General features: G+C 43.5%; 1 protein-coding gene and 1 long non-coding RNA gene across 2 annotated transcripts in view; one reads left to right on the top strand and one right to left on the bottom strand.

The window, feature by feature from the left end:
* Window positions 1-1,539: 1,539 nt before the first annotated feature.
* LOC137480555 (uncharacterized) lies at window positions 1,540-6,113 on the bottom strand. The gene is made up of 2 exons (XR_011002967.1): window positions 3,756-6,113; window positions 1,540-3,710 (listed from the first exon to the last, which is right to left on the bottom strand). It is a non-coding gene; the product is annotated as an uncharacterized lncRNA (long non-coding RNA).
* Window positions 6,114-6,552: 439 nt separating this feature from the next.
* Window positions 6,553-17,687, top strand: part of STIMATE (STIM activating enhancer) — a 34,286-nt gene continuing 23,151 nt past the window's right edge. The window contains exon 1 of the mRNA XM_068201661.1: window positions 6,553-6,790. Within this exon, the coding sequence (XP_068057762.1) occupies window positions 6,622-6,790 (169 nt within the window). The 5' untranslated portion in view covers window positions 6,553-6,621. The remainder of the gene's footprint in view (window positions 6,791-17,687) is intronic.

Here is a 17,687-nt window from a genome sequence, read left to right on the forward strand (position 1 = left end):
AGGAAAGAGAAAGTGCCTCTGCATTTTCTATATTTGGGGTTTCAGATTTTTTTTTCTTTACTGTATGAAGTTATTTCCTTTTTCTTCTAGCAAACAATTGGGCCATGTACCTAGAGCCTGTCAGCAGACTTTTGCTTTGCTACCTGAACATCTATTTAGAGAATACACTGAGGAAACTGCAATCAATAGAGGACTGCAACATAGCTCTGCCAGTGTTTGCATTCTGGAAACTCTTACGAGTTTGACTTTGTATTTTTAACTATCTACAGATGCTCAGGATCAGACTTGATGAAAATTTGGTGGGTTGGCACAAAGGGATTTGTGTGCTTTTATTACAGAAAAGGAAAAGGACCAGTGGGACATCTTAGTTCCATCAGTAGACTCACAGTAGGATGAACTGCTGATTTTAATTTTCCATGGTAATAAAACCCAATCAGCCACTTGCTGTAGGCCAGTGCTTTACACTTGGAGTAACAGGGCTTACGTTACTTTCCATTAAAGGTGTGGGGAAACTCACATCAGGCTCAAGATCTGCATAAAATAAGTGCTGAGTTTCAGCTGGCTTGCATTCCTTCACTCTGCCTATTCTCAGAGTGTTTGGAGGAGCACAGGCAGGAGCTGGATGTGTGCAGCTCTGCTCCTTTATGTCCTGTTCAAATCCTTCTCTGCAGAAAGCCCCTGAACTACTAATGTGTGTGAGTTAGGAAGGTGCTTGCTGCAGGAATGGGTTTAGGAAAGATGCAGTTACTGGGTTCTGATGAACAGGGATTACTCTGGTCAAAGGGAATGACTGGAGTGTCCCTTAGGCCCAGTGTGATTGGCCATTCCAAAGCTGTGAGCTGCAGGATTCAGCAAGGATGTGGTCTGTGGGCTGTGTTGGCACAGCCCGAGCTGGCACTTTACCTGCCACTTTGGTGTTGAGGGGTTGCTGCCTCCAGTGAAAACAGCTGGGACTAAGCAGAGCTCAGTGACTGGGGGTGGTTGCTTTTGCCCCTTAGAGTAACTGCCTAGCCAAGGAAGAACTAATCACACAATTATTAAAATCAGATTTTTTTTTCATTCCAGAATCAAAATGTAAATGTCAGATTATTTATTAGCTGAATATTCCTGACAGAGGGCAGTGTGTAGCTAGGACAATTTTTCTCCCACATTGTAAGCAGAGTGTGAAGACAATTAAATTGAAATCAAAGTGTCCCTTTTTCCTCCTTACACCAGATATGTGGCCAATAAATGGATGTTTTGGCTCTTCATATTAGGCTTAGATCATTTGCTTGTACTCCAGTCCCTTAGGACAAACTCATTCTTAAGCCATTAGGCTTGAAAAAATTTCTAAAGAAACACTGCTGCTTTGCTGTCAGTATCTTGTCTTGAGAATTTGGACCAGTGGAGAACTTCTGGGCTGAAAGATGATGCTTTTTGGGTCAGTGTAGTAGAATGCCCAGAGTTCTGTTGTCCTGATGCCTGGCAGGATTGACCTGCGTAGCCAAGAGATATTGCTTCCACCTTTCCCCATGGACAGATAGATATCTTTTTAAGTAGTTGTCAGGAGAGAACAGAGCTGAACGTGTCATTTAGTGGACCTGTTAACATGGTGCCAGGGGTTTTAAATACAAATGTCATACTTCCTTTTCTAAGTAAATAAAGCAGTCAGCAGTTTCAGCCGTTAGTGGGATACTTACTGGTCACCTTTGGCATGTTTTATAGGCTGGATTTTTCTGCCTTGTTTTGGGAGGCACTGACAGTCTGGTCCCAATGGGATCTATTTTTGTTGAGATTTTCAAAAGGGATGTTTTCATTATTTGTGAAATGTTTTTATGCTGCACACGGGTACTGTACACTCTGTTTCCTGGAAAAAAAATGCACTCTGTTTTATTGCTGGATTTAAAAGGGATAATTGGGGCTTTATCTTGATGGATGGTGTTTCTACTTGACTCTGTTTCAAGTTCCTCTTTCTCTGTGCATGGCAGATGACACAACTGCACTTGTTCATCTTACGCCAGTATGACTTGAAATGAGCTCACGTGCTGCTTTAGTCACTCTGTTTCTTCAAAACTGGATTTTGTGTAGCTGGTGGCTGAATCTTGGATTTGGGTGACAGCATTGTTTCACCATCAGAAATCACTGGGACTGCAGTAATTTAGGGTTCAGGGGTTTGTGCTGTCCTCTAGCACATAATTCGCCATACAGTACAACAAAGCTGGAGTCCAGGAGAAAGGCATTGATGTCCCAAAAGAAAATGAACTCTCCACTGAGCCTCGTGTACTGTTAATGGTAACAGGAGTTTACCATTGGCTTGGTCCACTGAGGGTTTGTGTTCTTGCTTGTCATATTTTCATATGCATTGTGCAGTTTTGGGTTTGCACATTGTAGCTTTAGAAACCTGGTAGTGCCACTTTGACTGTGCTAAGCTTAGCCTTTTTAGGCAGGAGGATTTTGTTGGGTCACTGTTTTGTGCTTTCTGCACCAACTCAAGGATTCTGTAACCGAGAAGTATTTGACCTCCAAAAATGCCATGGAGGTTTAATGTGGTAGAATTATTCCCAAAGCACAAGCAGCTGCGGTCCATCCTAAACTGAAAGCACTCTTTCCAGGAGAGGACAGGTACAGCACTGATATTGGTGAATGAAGACTACTTTTTTCCTATCTCTGAACATTTCTGAAAGTTCCTCTTTGAGGAATGAAATAAAAGGCAGATTAATTTCTGTATTGTATAGAACTCCAGGAGTGTTTGCAGTCTCTCCTGGGGTTAATGGAAACAGTACATACAGAGTTTGGGAGCGGTTTTAAAGATTACATTCTCTGTCACAACTTTTAGCAGTATTTTGTTGTTTTAGGATTTGCTAGTGTTTGTTCTTTATTCCAGTGATGCTTTAAAGGAGGGAAGGAGTATTTAGCTGCTAGGTCCACAGAAGTGTAAATATATTTACAGTCAATTGGACTGAGCGCTCCATTCTTCTGCATGAAGTACAAGCCTTGGTACTTCCTTAGCAGAAAGCCCAGTGGCTTGTGAGATTTTTTGAATGTAATGGAATAGGCTTCAAAACTATCGAGCTCGATTTGGAGACTGGATACCTTTGGACCAAATCTGTTGTTACTAGATGAAGTAGCCTTACCAGAAAGCCAAAAATATGATCCTGTACAAAGCTACTCCTTAACAAGTTCTGTCACAAAGTGTCAGCCGTGTTACTGCCTACTGTGAGCTCAGATTACCTAAAAGTAACGAAGCACAAAGACATAGGCTCAGTCAGGAGACTTCTGATGTAGGATGAAGGCTCCCCTTCCAAGGGATTGTGTGCTGACCCCTTGTTTCAGAGTGCTGCTGCCCTTCCCCAAACATGCATGTAGCCTTGTTTTCAAAGGCAGCCTTTTGGGTGAAGGATTGCAATGGGACTTGGGAACACCAGAGACAGCAAGCCTCCTTTATTGTTGTAAAACCAAAATACCAATCTGTATGAAACACAACGAAAATGAGTTAAGGTTAGTGACACTTTGTCTCCATGGTCATTTGTAGCTTCCTCAGCATGGTATCTTTTCTGAAATGCACCAGACATGCAAGTGGACTTTTGATGGATAAGAAGACAAAGTTGCTCTGTTCAGGTGCCCAGCCAGCAGTGTTGGGCTCAGCTTTAAGCCATGCAAGCGAGCAGATCTTGTGCTGACAAAGTCCCAAGGCAGTGGGTCTGAGTGACTTAGCACAAACAATGGCACCCCTGGCCTGGCACAGACCTGGGGGAGCAGCCCTGGAGCTCGGGGACAGCTCATAGCACGGGGTCAATACTGGGCTCTGGGCACAAAGGAATTCTCACCCACTCAGAAAGTTGTTGAGCACCAGTTTCCAAGAAACCTCATGGCAAAAGAAACAAAAGATCTGGAGGTGTCATGTTTCTCCTCTCCTTTTTAATTTTTTTTTTTGTAATTTCTGTTTAAAATAAATTTAAAATAATCTCTATAGACAATCAGAGGTCTTCTAGGAATCTCTACCCAAAAGGGTGCCAGCTCCACACCTGTGGGCCTCTTTCTTATACTAACTCATTGGAACTGATGCACTTTTCCTGTATTTTGCCTTTTTTAATTAGCTGCTTGTTCTTAAACAAAGATTTAAATGCATATTGTGTTGTGTCCCTTCTGCTTGTTTTACCTTTCTTTATCTTTTAAAAGAAAAAAATATATATGCAGTGAGACTGAAGTACTACATGGAAGAGAAACATGCACAAGAAAATATGCCTATTAAGTCCCACCATTGTTTGAGCAGGTGTAACAATTTAATCAGAGGATTTTTTAAAAAATATTTTGGATGGATATTTTACTTGTTTTGTCTGTAAATAGTGTACAAAAGTTTGTGTTATATGACAGTTTTAAGTGGTTGTAAGAAAATTAAAAAAGATACTTAAACTGTTACTAATGGCTTTGGTATTAATATCATAAATACTGCTGCTGACCATGAGCAATTTTCCATCTTGGAAAACTGTGGAAGTTATCTGGCATGTTCCATTGCTTGCATAAAAGGTAAATGCAAGTCACATAAATACCATTTGGAGAGGCTTCATGTTGAAGAGCTTGATTGGGTTTATTCAGTTCCCTCAAATGCAGGAGTCCTCTTTATCAAAGCTTCTTCTAAGGTAACAGGGTTTCTTTCACAGGATGCTGAATCCAGATAATGTACAGGAGCTGAGGACAGGACCTACAAATTGGATTAATTTTCTTTTATTGCCTTCTTCGAACCTTGGAAGCTGCTTGATGCAATCCACTGCAAACCTTGCAGGTGCTGCAGCTCCTGGATGGTTTTGTAAAGGTTAGTGCTACCCCAGCAAGCTGAAATTTTGAAACAGGCTGGTTTTGCTTCCTCTGAATAACATGAGATGTTTCAGAAGACTTTGTCTTGCAAAGTTCTTGTCTCCTTACTTGGCATTCCAACAGATTGTACTCAGCACTTGTTTCTTGGCTGCACTTCAGTTACCTTGAGCTGATTTTTACACTGGGTGCAGAAAATGCATAGGAGTGGGATGAAACTGATTTGCTTAACACTGTCTTTAGACCTCTATAAATACGTAGGATTTAACATAAATCTTCTACTTGCCTTCACAGAGCACTGTCTGCTTGAGAGAAATCTGAAGGCTTGTGAATAGTACATAGCAGGAGGCCGTGGTTTGTCTGTCACAGGTTTCAGAAGGGCTTATAGGAGTCATGATGAGAAGAAACCTTTGACGAGGCATTTTGGGGGTATGATCTGGTTTAAAGCATGGAAGTAACACAAGGCATAAGCCCTTTGAGTTATGTTTCCAGATTCATGTCTGAAACATAGGTTTTATGTGTAAATAGCATTAGGTAAATCTTTAACCAGTACTGGGGTTAAGGTCAGGTACGTGTGTGGGATTTCTCATGTTCAGCAGCAGCTGTGAAAGCTAAAAAAACCACCCTGGGCCACAAGCAAATAGGTCAAGCCCAGGTTGCAAATGCAGTGCTTGATGGCTGTTACCACTGTGTGCAAGGGAGGGAAAAAGCAACCTGCTTCGGTCCGTGTCTTTTCTGTTAGGTAACTCTTTGCTTTCCTGAGCTCTTGCTTTTGGCAGCTCAGAGCAGCAGAGTGTTGACCTGGGGCCAGAGGCACTGGACAGAGCATTTTGGCTGTGTGCTTTCTAGGTCAGAGAGCTGAGAGCATTTTTTCTAGCTGCAACTTCCAGACATTTATGACACAGCCTAAAAATCATAAAAATCACTGTCATGTGCCAATACTGTTTGGCATCACCTGCCGGGAAGGACAGTCACGTAGGTAGGTCTGCGATGTAGACACAACAAATGTTATTTAAAGAACTACTGATTCATGTGCTTGGCTTTGCTTTCTGATAGAGTTAAGCATGTGCTTTCTGGGTCATATTTATAAGTGAATTCATATTTAGTCAGGGATTTTAAATTATTTAGAGAAATTAAAGAAATTGTGTAAGAAAGCAATACAATGCAACATGACCTGGGTTGATCCCGCACTAAAAATAAGAGCCTAAACTCGATGCAGTTCTGGCTGGTGAGGATGAAGAGGAGTACAGCACAATGGGGCCAGTCGAGGCTCACTGGCCTACAGGTCCAGTTTCAGTTTTCCAGATGAAAGTGCTGACATGTTTTGTTTCATCCATTGGGCCGGGAGTTGCCCTTTACAAAGGATTTTTGCTAAAGAACCCAGGTCATACTTTCCTCTTGCCAGGGTGATAGCAGCCTTGCCTGACCCTGCGCGGTCTGGGCTAAGCAAAGCCTCCGGTGCTGTGGCTCTTAGCCGGGGCTTCCTCGGGGCTGCGGTGCGGTTTAGAAAAGGGGGTGGATGCTGGAGCCGGACCGTGTGTGGATGCTGGAGCCGGACCGTGTGTGGATGCTGGAGCCGGACCGCGTTTGGCAGCTGCCCGCAGCACCGGGCACTCCTCTGCCGTGCTCCTCAGCTGAAGCCCCTGCTCCCGGGGACCCGGGGGCCGGTCGCCGGCCGTGTCGCGGGCGGAGCGCTGAGGGCCGGGCGGGCCGAGGGGCGGGGCGGTGACGCGGCGGGGCGGGCAGGGGCGGGCAGGGGCGGGCAGGCGGCGCAGGAGCGGGGCCGGCGCGGCCGCCATGCGCCGCTGAGGGCGCCGGCCGGGCCTCGCCATGGGGGCGCCGCCGCCCAACGGCAGCCTCGGCCTCACCGCCGGCACGCCGCGGCCCGCCGGGGCGCCGGGGCCCGGGGACCGCGGCTGCGAGAACGGCGCCCTCATGGACAGATTCGGCATCTTCCTGCAGGGGCTCCTGGGCGTCGTGGCCTTCAGCACCCTGATGCGTGAGTGGCGGGGCCGCGGCCTCCGGCCTGGCGGGGAGCGGGCGGGCGGCCCGAGGACGGGTCGGGCTCGGTAGCGGTGCCGCGGCCGCGCTGCCCCGAGGCCGTCCCGGGAAGGGCCGGGCTGTCCCGGGCTCCCGGCCGGGGAGGGCTCGGAAGGGCCGCGGCGGCCTCGGGGGGCGCAGCCGCCGGCGGCGCTTTGTGGGTGCCGGGTGAGCTGGAGCGGGGCCGTGCGGGGAGGCCTCGGGGGCGGTGGCTCATGGCCTTTCGCTTTCGTAAACTTGCCTTCCGAATGCTCCTCTCCGTGCTGGTAGAATTTATCGGGTGGGTGTGTGTTCTGCTTGGAATTCTGCCAGCAGGAGGAGGCGGTGTGTGCGGAGCCCTCGAGTTCGGGATGTACACAAGTCACGGGTTTGGCTGATCAGTTTTACTGCAGGTGCACCTAGCCTGTCATGTCAGCAGCAGCAAAGTCACTCTTGTTTCGATCGTGCCTCGCTTCCTTGGAGGGCCATTCCTGGGAGCTGGAGCAGCCCGAGGGCTGTGTGGCCGCTGGCAGAGCTCCGCTGATGGGCAGCACTCCTTACGCTGCTCTTGGATTGTGGTGGAAAGGCAAGGAAGGTCTTTGGTGGCTCCAGCCCTGTGGTGAGGGAGTCACGACAACGTGAAACAATTCTGGTGGGTTTATCTTTATCCCGTGGTCTAGTTACTATCCTTTGGGTAGAGGAGTGGGAAAGAAGCCCAGTGTCATTACTCAGCTGACTGTGACCTTGCTGGTGGCAAAAAGTGGGAGAGGAAAAAGAGAACATCAGGGACTTGTTTTATAGCTTGATCTAAAGACTGAGATCCTGTTTACATTAGAATTGCACTGATGCCTTTTCATGCTGCTGTCATACTATTATGGTTAACTCAGACATTTGCAAACACGTTATGTTTGCATGCCTTGGTGTCTCAGTTGCTATTAACAATTACATTGCTCTTCTAAAAGTTATGTGTGTAGCTGTCATCCTGTGGCTGAAGGGAAGCAGTAATCAGCAGTGTAGCATTTGGTCATTGACAGCAGCCTCATAATTAGAAGTTTTAGCAGTTTCCAAACAGAAGTACCTCTGTGTAAGAAGGTGATGAGTACCCAGTGTTGGTTTTAGATTTAAGGGATACAAATAGGTAATTTTTATGGATTGAACATCAAAAGATGAACTACAGGTGTTACTTGTCAGGGTGGTATCTTTTTTTCTGGAAATAGTATCTTTATGCATATTACAGTAACACTGGACTAAGTGTTATGCATATTACAGTAACACTGGACTTTTTCACATGAAAAAGTGAATATAAAAAGTAGGGAGTAGAAAAATGTAAACCTTGTTGTTGCCTGCACGTTCTGACTCGGGTTAGGTACTGCTAAACCATGAACTGGGAGGAGACTGTTGATGCAGTTGTGGCAGAAGGGAGTGGAAGGCAGCCAGTGTACTGGTGAGAAAGGAGTCTGTGTCCAAAGCAGACTAGAGCAAAAACATAGCAACTTATCATTCTTAAAAGTGCATATATTTAAAAACATGCATGGGTTTGTTTGTCCCAGCTTTGCCAGCCATGTTCTCCTCCACAGTATTTTGTGCCTCTCCCTGAGCAGGAGAAGTTGGTGACACCACATGGGCCTGTTACACTGGTACAAGAGCAGCTCTCTCTCTGTTAGGGGCTGTGCTGTGCAAAAATTCTGTTTGTCTGGTAGCTTTTTCTGAATGTTTCTATTCACTAGCATCATAAAGTCACCCCAGGACACCTTTTTATGTCACATACAAAAGTTACAATATGTGTTGTTCCAAACCCTTTAAGGTTTCCTCAACAAACAGGACTTTTTGTGACAGGTAAGATGTGACAGAAAGGCAGGAACTTGTGGCTGAGAATGGAGGGAGAGCATGACCTCAGCAAACATCTGGGCACCCACACAGCTGTTCCTGCCCCAGGCTGCTGGGGCAGGAGGGGTGACAGAGCTGCTGGAGCTGCATCACAGAACTGGATTGCGTTTAAGCTGGAGTAGCTCTGGTCCTGTAGCTGTCTGGCACAAGAGAGGCTCTGGCACAGAGGGAGAAACAGGTGGCTGTAGGCAGAGGCTGCTTGAGATTTGTGACTGCAGTCAGGCCCCTTTGGAACAGCAGTAATTCTCTGTGTGCAGCTGTATCATTTCTCCAGCTCTTGCCTTACCCATGGCTGTCTGGTATTTAAATTTAATAAGGAGGAAGTCACTTGTCTTTTTGTTTCTTTTTTTTTAAGGAAGCACTAGAAGGAGATGTTCTAATACTTCAGTTGTGATTAATGGTACTGAACCCTCTGTAGTAAAAGAAATTAAAGTAATGGCACCAGAGATACATTGCACAATTGCTCTTTATGCACAGAAACTGTCTTCCTTTGAAAAATATTCAATTTGACATGTAAAGAATAAGAAATTTTGGTAAGTGGCTAAATCAAAGGCTGACCCAGATGTGCCCTTTTCTAGATAAATTTTACCATGCTTGCATTCAGTGGAAAAAAGAAAATATTTTTAAATGTAAGCTGTAAGAGAAGAAGGACCTTTTCTGTGCCTCACTGCTGGATGTTCATCTACAAAGAACTGAATGACTGTTCTGAATGCAAAATTATTTAAGATCTGACACTCCAGTGTGCCACCTTTTTGTTCATGCCCCTGTTCAGTTGCTGTAAAGCTGTGCTGTCAGCTGACCTGCCAATGACATCATTCAAACTTCATATTTGAAGGGCTGAAATGTGTTAAGTATGAGGTTTTTAGTGTGTGGAAAATGTGGTGGCTCTCTGCCAGGGGGAGTGTGGGAGCTGCCCTGCTGTGTCTGTCTTCTGATGCCGGTAGGAAAGGCTTTCACCCCAGCCTCATTATCAGCCTACCTTGTGTGTTCCCTCTCTACTGAACGGGCACAACCAAGAACTGACAGGAATGGTGAATTTCTCACTTTGAGCTGACAAAATGTTCATTTGACATTAATTCCTAGGTTTCCTTTTCCTTGTCGCTCTTGACTCCCTGTTCTGACACACTGGGAATGAGGATCAGTTTCACCCACTCACCCTACCTTACCATTTAAATTAATGACTTTGTTCTAGGTTTTTCCAGATTCAGATATAACCTGTCACAACTCCCTAACCTTTTTCTTGTGGAAGGTGCTTCTAGTGATCATCTCTTTAGAGTTTATATGGGAGCTTCCCTAGCTCCCTTTAAAACAGTCAAAGTTTGCATGTGGTTTTTATTTTTGTAAGTTAAGGCCACACAAATCCACTCCTGATTCCAAACTGTACCCTGCTGTTCTTGATGTGAAGCATGTGCAGGGAGGTCCTTTTCTGATGTCTGAACCAGTAGTGAATTTGCTTAATATTATCAGAGCCCACCTGTGTTGTGTTTAAGTACTGTGAATTAATTTTACTGCTCAGCTGTGAGGCTGAAGATGTGTGAAACAGTTTCACTCAGATGCTGCAGAGGTTCCAGTACAGGAAAAGCTGAACTGGAGTTGGGTGTGACAACTTCTGTTGGGTCTCTTCTGACCACAGGCTCTAACTCCCTATCCAAGGGAACTAACTGATGAAAGAACACCTCATTTTGGCAAGTCTGCTTGCAGCCCTCTTGTTCTCTGGCCACTAACTCTCAAACCCATTAGCCTGGTGGTTTTAAGTGTATTGCTTGCTTTTGTTCTTGTCTCTCCTGCCTTACATATGGATTTGTTTTTTCACCCTGGTTTATTTAAGCCAAGCCATTTCATAACAGGAAGTCTTAATGAGTTTCCCTTGATGGAAGAAATGCATGTTTATGCTACAGGTCACTAAGGCAAAGATAATATTTTTTCAAAGTTTGCTGCTATCATATTTGTATCTTATTTCACAGGATCTTGATTTAGAATTATGGCTTTGCTTCTTAGGTGTTTGAGGTTCCTTAGTGCAATATTTGTGTTTATTTCCTGATGCCACAAAGCAGGTTTTAAATACTTGAGTATAATACCATGTGTCTGTAATTACAAGCACCTTCTGAGCATTCTGTGGTTGGGCTTTCATTGGTAGTGAATGATAAGAGAGGGATGATAGCACAGTATTCTCATACATGTGTGACGTTAGATGTAGGTTTAAATAACTCCATTTTTATTACACGAACCTGGGAAAGGCATGGGCAAAAACCCACTGCCCATCCCCTTACCCTGTCTAACAAACTGTTTAAAGCAGTTTATTTACTAAGCTTGTTTGCCAGAAGATTGGTACCTCATCAGAGTGTGGCAGTGTTTGTTTTGGGCTACTTAGGAATGGCTGAGGAATCAGATGTGACTTGTATGATGAATTATTGAAATAGAGGAGTCAGTTGGTTCTCTGCAGGTAGAAGGTTTGTGTCTGTCTGTGAGGAAAATACAAATACGCCCTGAAGGAGACCAGAGTGTGGGAGCCTGTTCCCTTTTTATGGCTTGTTACAGTTTGTGTCTGTACTCGGGCTGAGAAGGGTTTCCAAAGTGGGATGATTGGGCTCAGGTGCAGTGAATAGCTGAGTAGGTGGGTGTGCTGTTGAGATACAGATGAAACAAAAAGAAACCATTCCAATAAAAGATACTATACATATTGTAAAGTGCTCTCTTTGCTTACAGTTCATTAAAGGAAATACCTTAAAAACTATATCCTTAATGCCAGTGAACTTTACAGCAAGGTTTTCCCACTTAAAAAGCTGTCCAAGGAGGAGGAATTCTTTTTCACATAATAAGCTATCTTAGTAGGTAATTGAGTAGAATTTGAAATGCCTTAGCAAAAATGTGCTTTTCAGAGGAATTATTTCATATTTACATGAAGGTAAAGGAGTAATTTTATGGGAATAATGTTCTGGGGAGAAGGAATTAAAGGTAATTCCAGTTGCCTTTAACAAAAAAGCATAAAATAAGCTATTGGATATAAAAGGTCTAAACCATATGATTTAGTTGTTTTCTATAGCAATTTTCTTTCTGCTTGAGCAGGCTTAGAAAATATGAAAATTTGATAGCAGTAGAATACAGACCGCTGAGTAACAGCAACTAGTTTATTATGCATGGCATTTCCTGAGATGCTGGGCAGTGGCCTGCTAGCTTTATTAATCAAATCATTTCTTGAACATATTTTATATTATTCTGACTTGCTAATACTGCATCCTTGAATGTATTTGCTCTGAGTGGTGCAGTTCATGTTGACATGAATTCCCGAGGATCCCTCAGCAGGGTCCTTTTTGTATTAAAACTTGTCTCGTACAAAAGTGGCAGATCACAAATGGGAGCTTTCCTAGCTGTGAAAATACGAACAGCATCGTGCTTGCACACCGCGGGCACGATGCAAAACGCGCTTTATCCATTCTCCTAGAGCTCTCACAGCGGCAAGCTCCTGGCGGCTCTCCGGGAAAATGCAGAACTGGCATTGCAAGGTGTGCTGGGAATGAGTTTGAGGAGCGCTCTGGGCTACCGCTGCAGCGGGGCTGAGTCCCTCTGCAGGCGAAGCAGCACTAGTAAGATGTGCTGTTGCCCTGTGCTAAAAGGCGAGGTTTGGGAGAGCATTTTGAAAAAGTAGGAAGTGACAGAAGCTCGCCGGGGAGCAGCGGGACTCGCGGCTGGCGGGGTCGGGGCAGGACCCTGGAGAGCTCCCGGGGCCGGGGCCGAGCCTCCCCCTGGCCGGGCGGCCGGGGCTGCGGCCGCGCTGCAGCTGCGGAGGAGCGCCGCTCGCCCGGAGCCGCGGTCCGCGGCGGCTTCGGCCGCCTGGCAGCCAGGCCCGGGGCAGCTCCCTCCCGTCTGGCTGCGGGCCTCGCAGGAAGCAGCATGGGGTGATGGTAGCAGAAATGTGTGTTACTCTCGTCCTCCTTCGGGCCCATTCCACGGCAATCAGTGACCATCGGTATCGCAGGGCACTGCAGTAGCTGTTGTTGTGTAGGTTAAGTGTCTGCTTGTAGCTGCAGGTCTTGGAAAAGCTCGTGAGGTCACTTTGGTCAGGGCCAAGTAAATTGTGCCTTACAATGATCCAGTGTTTCTTTATCCCCAGATGGTGAGGTATCGCTTGCAGCCATGTAGCATTGCTGCTGCTTGTTTGTTTTAAATACATCATCAGCCCTTCCAGTGCCTCTGTGACATCCTCAGCCGTGTTTGAGACAAATAGGAGGGATGCACTACGAGCTGTAGCAGAAAAAAGAAATCCAACCCTGGCTGAATTAGCAAAGTAAATAACTTTCTTTTGCCATGCTAATATTGTATTACTCTTTAACATATGAAGCATCTCTGTGGAATAAATTCTGTCCATTGTGAACTTTCCAGAAAAAGGCGCATCTTGCTGACAAATTTCGTGCTGTACAAAAGCATGTAATAATACGGTTGGGCTGCTTTCAAGATGTACAATTCTTAGTTGCCATACATTGTAATAGCCCTTTATTGGTCCTCATGTCCTGATCATATCAGGTCATTAATATTTTAGTGTCACTGACTATCCTTGAAACACCATGCCAGTAAAAGTTAAGACAAGGAGAATAAGGCACCGGTATAGAGAAATAATCTGCAATCTCTAGGTCTCTCTTCATTAGGTCTGATGCCCTACTTTGTCTTGCTGGCTCAGAAAGTGTTACCTTTTCTTATTACTCAGCTGATGGCTGGATGTAGTTGTAGGCCACATAATAAGATTGTTCTAAGTATAATTACACATGTCATTCACATTGTGAAATGTTTAGGAAAAAGGATAAGTTATGTTGACATTTGTAAACTATTAAAATGATAAATTATCTAGGAACTCTGAAGCTGTGTTTAATTAGGATGAACTTCTAGGCTGTTAGCTAGACTGGTGTTTTACTCTAAAGTGCGTAGTGAATGTCTTCTGACTGGTGTTTTATAATTAAATCTGTAAGGAGCTGATTTGTACAGACACACAGGGTGCAGTTTTGCATTCTGTGGTGATATTAATTTCATGGTTAATGAAGTTTGCATTCTTAAAGTGGTATTTAACAAGGTCTTATCTGTGTGGATTTTGTTGATGAAGTGAAAAATCAGGTCTGCTTTCTCATGCCTGCTGGTAGGAAATGCTTTGCATTCTCAAAGATTTCTTGATCTCAGCAAAATTTATTCCCTGTGAAACTCAGTTTGTTAAATCTCTGGCAGACTGAGTATAAGCTCACAGCTTGCATGAGTCTGCCTTTGCAGGTGGTGTGGTGTGGGCATGAGGTTTTAGTCAGGGTTAACTAAACCTATTCACAGTGATGGTCATGGTGCAGAAGACCTGTTTTTCTGCTACTTACCTTGAATCACACATTTTATATATATTTGTTGTCATAACCTCATACATTTGTTGTCATATGTAAGGAAGGTTGAGAATGAAAATGAGCTAAAATGGATTTACAGTTCAAATTCCTCATAGCTCACTGTTCAAGGTTCAGATCCGTAGTTCCAGGTGTGAGTTGTTTTACAGACATGCGGAGCTACAGCAGGGGAAAGTCATGTCAAGGAAGTTACTAAACTTGTTTTTTTCTGGGTCTTATGATGCTTTTTCCTCTAAATGTTGCACCTTTTTAAAAATAATAAGCAAACATTGTTTTGCAATTTGATATGTTTTGATATGGTTTTGATCATTTTGTCTTTTGTTACATTTTGGGCTACCCCAGCTCTAAGACCAAGCATTCCTCCTCTCATGGTCATTAATGTATGTTGGCTTGCCTGAGAGGAGAGGAGAGCTGTGCCACAGTTCCTGTTTTCTCTGGTGGTGGGACAGTAACAAGCTCAGGAGCAGCTGGTCTGGGAGCTGCAGGGTGCTCAGGATGTGAAGATTTGTGACAAGGAGTTTATTTGGATGCTGCTTCTGTTTGAGAGGTTTCTCCATTGCTCCACTGACACTGTGAAAAGGATGAAGCAATGGAAGTAAATACAAATAAGGTTCACCACAGCAATTTTGGGCAGTCTAGGCAGTCCCCTTGAGAAAGTTTTTTACTTACAGGAACAACCTTTGCTTGCTTTTTCTTGTTTCACTGTGATTTTTTTCCTGTTTCTCAAAAATACAGGATTTTTCCATGGAACAAAAATGACTTTTAAATTACAAGTTTAAATTCACAACTACCAGCATATATCCTCTGTCTCTAATAATTTCTGAAGATATTATGCTCTAAAATTTTCATTCCATTTTAGAATAATTGTCTTTACTTCCTTCCTGGTACTGAAGAAGCTGCTATTCAATATCTTCCAGCACATCTTCCTTGCTTAGAGGCAGGTGGTGTGACTAACAGCCTATGTTATTTTATATACATAGGACTTAAATACTTTCTTTGGAAGGTATTTGGAAGGTATTCTTTGGAAGGAAGATGAAATAGTCTAAGGAGCTTTAAAATTATGGGGAGTTGGGTGGGAGGAGTCCCACCCTCCTCCATCTTATCTTAAAACCTTGAGTTACTTATGGCAGTGTTTTCAGTGCTGGCATTAGGTTTTGGTGTTGTTAAGGAGTAAGAAGCCTTTTGCAGGTGGAAATTGTTACATGATTTCATCCTGATTTCATAAATTTAATTTATGAAGTGTATACCTAGTTGTTAGATACATTATATCAAAGAAGTCTGCATAATTGGCCTCTGACTCTCCTTTCATGATATTTGATCATGTGCAAAGAGAATATATGAAAGTAGGTTGTGTATCTCTTGTTCTTTTTAAAACAGTTGGTGTTGTATGAAATGTCTGTCTTGCAATTCAGTGCTTTGATAGTTCCAGTCTAGGAAGACTGAATCTGGGAAGCAAAGCTCTTTAGAATTTAAATGGTCTTTGAACATACAGTTTATATTTACTTTTGGCCTCCTTGATTTAACATATTTGCTGTTTTATCATTTTTACAAAGTTTTTACAGTTTTCCTTTTACATCTTTTTTGTATCTGAACTTACATTTCAGGTTTGCTTTCTGCTTTTAAAAGTGTTAAAGTTTCTGTCTTGCTTAATATTTTAATGAATACTGGTTGAGTTTGGAGCTGTGCTGTGGCAGTTCTGCCTGTTCCCAAGAGCTGATTTAAAACAAGCAGCTTGAATGACTTAAGGTTCATTGATACCTGTTGTCATACTAATAACGTTCAGAAAGCCTCATGTATTATTGAGTGATCTTGTGAATGCTGTTCATGAAAATGGTGTTGTGAATGGTAAATTGCTGCTTAGTGCACATTAATATGGATTGATTCTATTTGTCTTGTACTAAATAATTCATGTTTCCCAAATGGTTCTGATTTCTAGCAGAGAAAAAAATCCGCTTGAACACAGTAGACTGTATTTTTTAGTCTTCACTGGGTGCTTGCATAGCATGACAGGAATGGCACAGCTGTTTTTCTAGCAGCCTTGCTTTTTCATTTGGTAGTTGTTTCATGATACCTGGTTCAGAATATAAAAGTGTTTGCAGGAGGGATCTGTATCAACTTCCCAACGCTAATCTCACAGACATTTTCACTGGAAGCTTAGATTTGCTTTGCTTTAACTATCTCCTATCTGTTGAAGAAACAGAATAGCAAATGCATCTCTCTCTGAAAGTGCTGAGAAACTGATTTATTAGGACTTTCAAACAGAGCACACCTTGACCCAACAGTGCTGTGTATGCTAAATGCAAAGATAACAAATGCCTGCCTCTTAAGACTGAATTGTAGCTTTTAATTTTTTATTTGGATAAATATTTCCTAAGCAACTTGTGCTGTTTACCTTAGAGTTCTTAAAGCAGTTACTTGCAGCTCTTTATTTTTAGTATTGCCATGGCTTTTGGGAGCTGAGGTCTGAATGCTTCTGTTTACAGGGTGTGTTGTAGATGCATTTTATGACTTCTAAAATGCTTCTCTCTGGGGAGACAGCAAATAGGTTAGTAATCAAAAGTGAGAAGTTGTGTGCAATTCTCCCTCTGCTAAGTTAGTTTAGTTGTTTTAGAAGTAAGCTTTACCTTTAAGAAAAAGGAAAAAAGCTCCATGACAATGACTATTGATGTGGTGTGTCTGGGCTGCTGGCTCTGCTAAGATGTATTTGTTTGCTTTATTGACAGCCAAGTTAATGCATCTGCCAGAACCACACAGTCATGTGCTACCAGGATGCACGAGATCAGTCTTGCTGAAATTGTCTTAGGCTGAGTTGTAATCAGGTAATATGATTTATTTGTGTTTCCCACAGCCAGTCTATACAAGCCAAGGATTTAGGAAAAAATTTTGGAGCCTGAAGTGCGTACATGTTAGGAATAAGAAACTCACCAGCCTCATGTAATGCATTTGACTGCCTTTCCTGGAGCAGCAGAATCATCTGATTTATTCCAAAGCCCTGACAGCAGTATTTAGGGTTCTTGTCTTGATAATGATTTGTCCTCTACTCCCCTGCACTGTGAAGGGGAGCTTTACTTTGTGATAGCCATTCCCTGCAGAATGACTGTAAAGTTTTAGCTCTCACTAAACCTTTGAATGGACAAAATTTACAGGTGGGTTTTTAGCTGGCTGTGCAAGCAGGTAGGAAGTAAATGCTTTTACACAGGTAACTTTCAGTTACTGTATTTCACCAGCTTTTATCTAGCAAACACTTCTGCCCATTTGATAAATAATGTGAAATCCAGTGCTGGCACCTTGTTTTCAGTCATCTCATGTCATCTGTGTTGAGACAAAGGAGCCCAGGTCATGAGATAGCTAGGCTTGGTGGATGCTTCGCACTGATGTCTAACTTTGCAGTAAAACAGAGCCCCTTGTTCTCTGCTCTGACAAAAGTTCCAGTCGGGCCCACAAAGGTTTTGCTGCCCTAACCACAACATTATCATCACTGCTGCCAGTGGAACAGAGACTGGGATAAGATCTGTGGTTTGCAGGTACCTCATGGCTGTCCTGGCACTGCATCTTCAGTGTGACGTGTCCCTGAATAACCAGCTGGCTGGGTCATTAAACTTTATTGAGTCCAGCTTTGTA

Source organism: Anomalospiza imberbis, chromosome 11, assembly GCF_031753505.1.
Source record: "Anomalospiza imberbis isolate Cuckoo-Finch-1a 21T00152 chromosome 11, ASM3175350v1, whole genome shotgun sequence".
Classification (NCBI taxonomy): Eukaryota; Metazoa; Chordata; class Aves; order Passeriformes; family Viduidae; genus Anomalospiza; species Anomalospiza imberbis.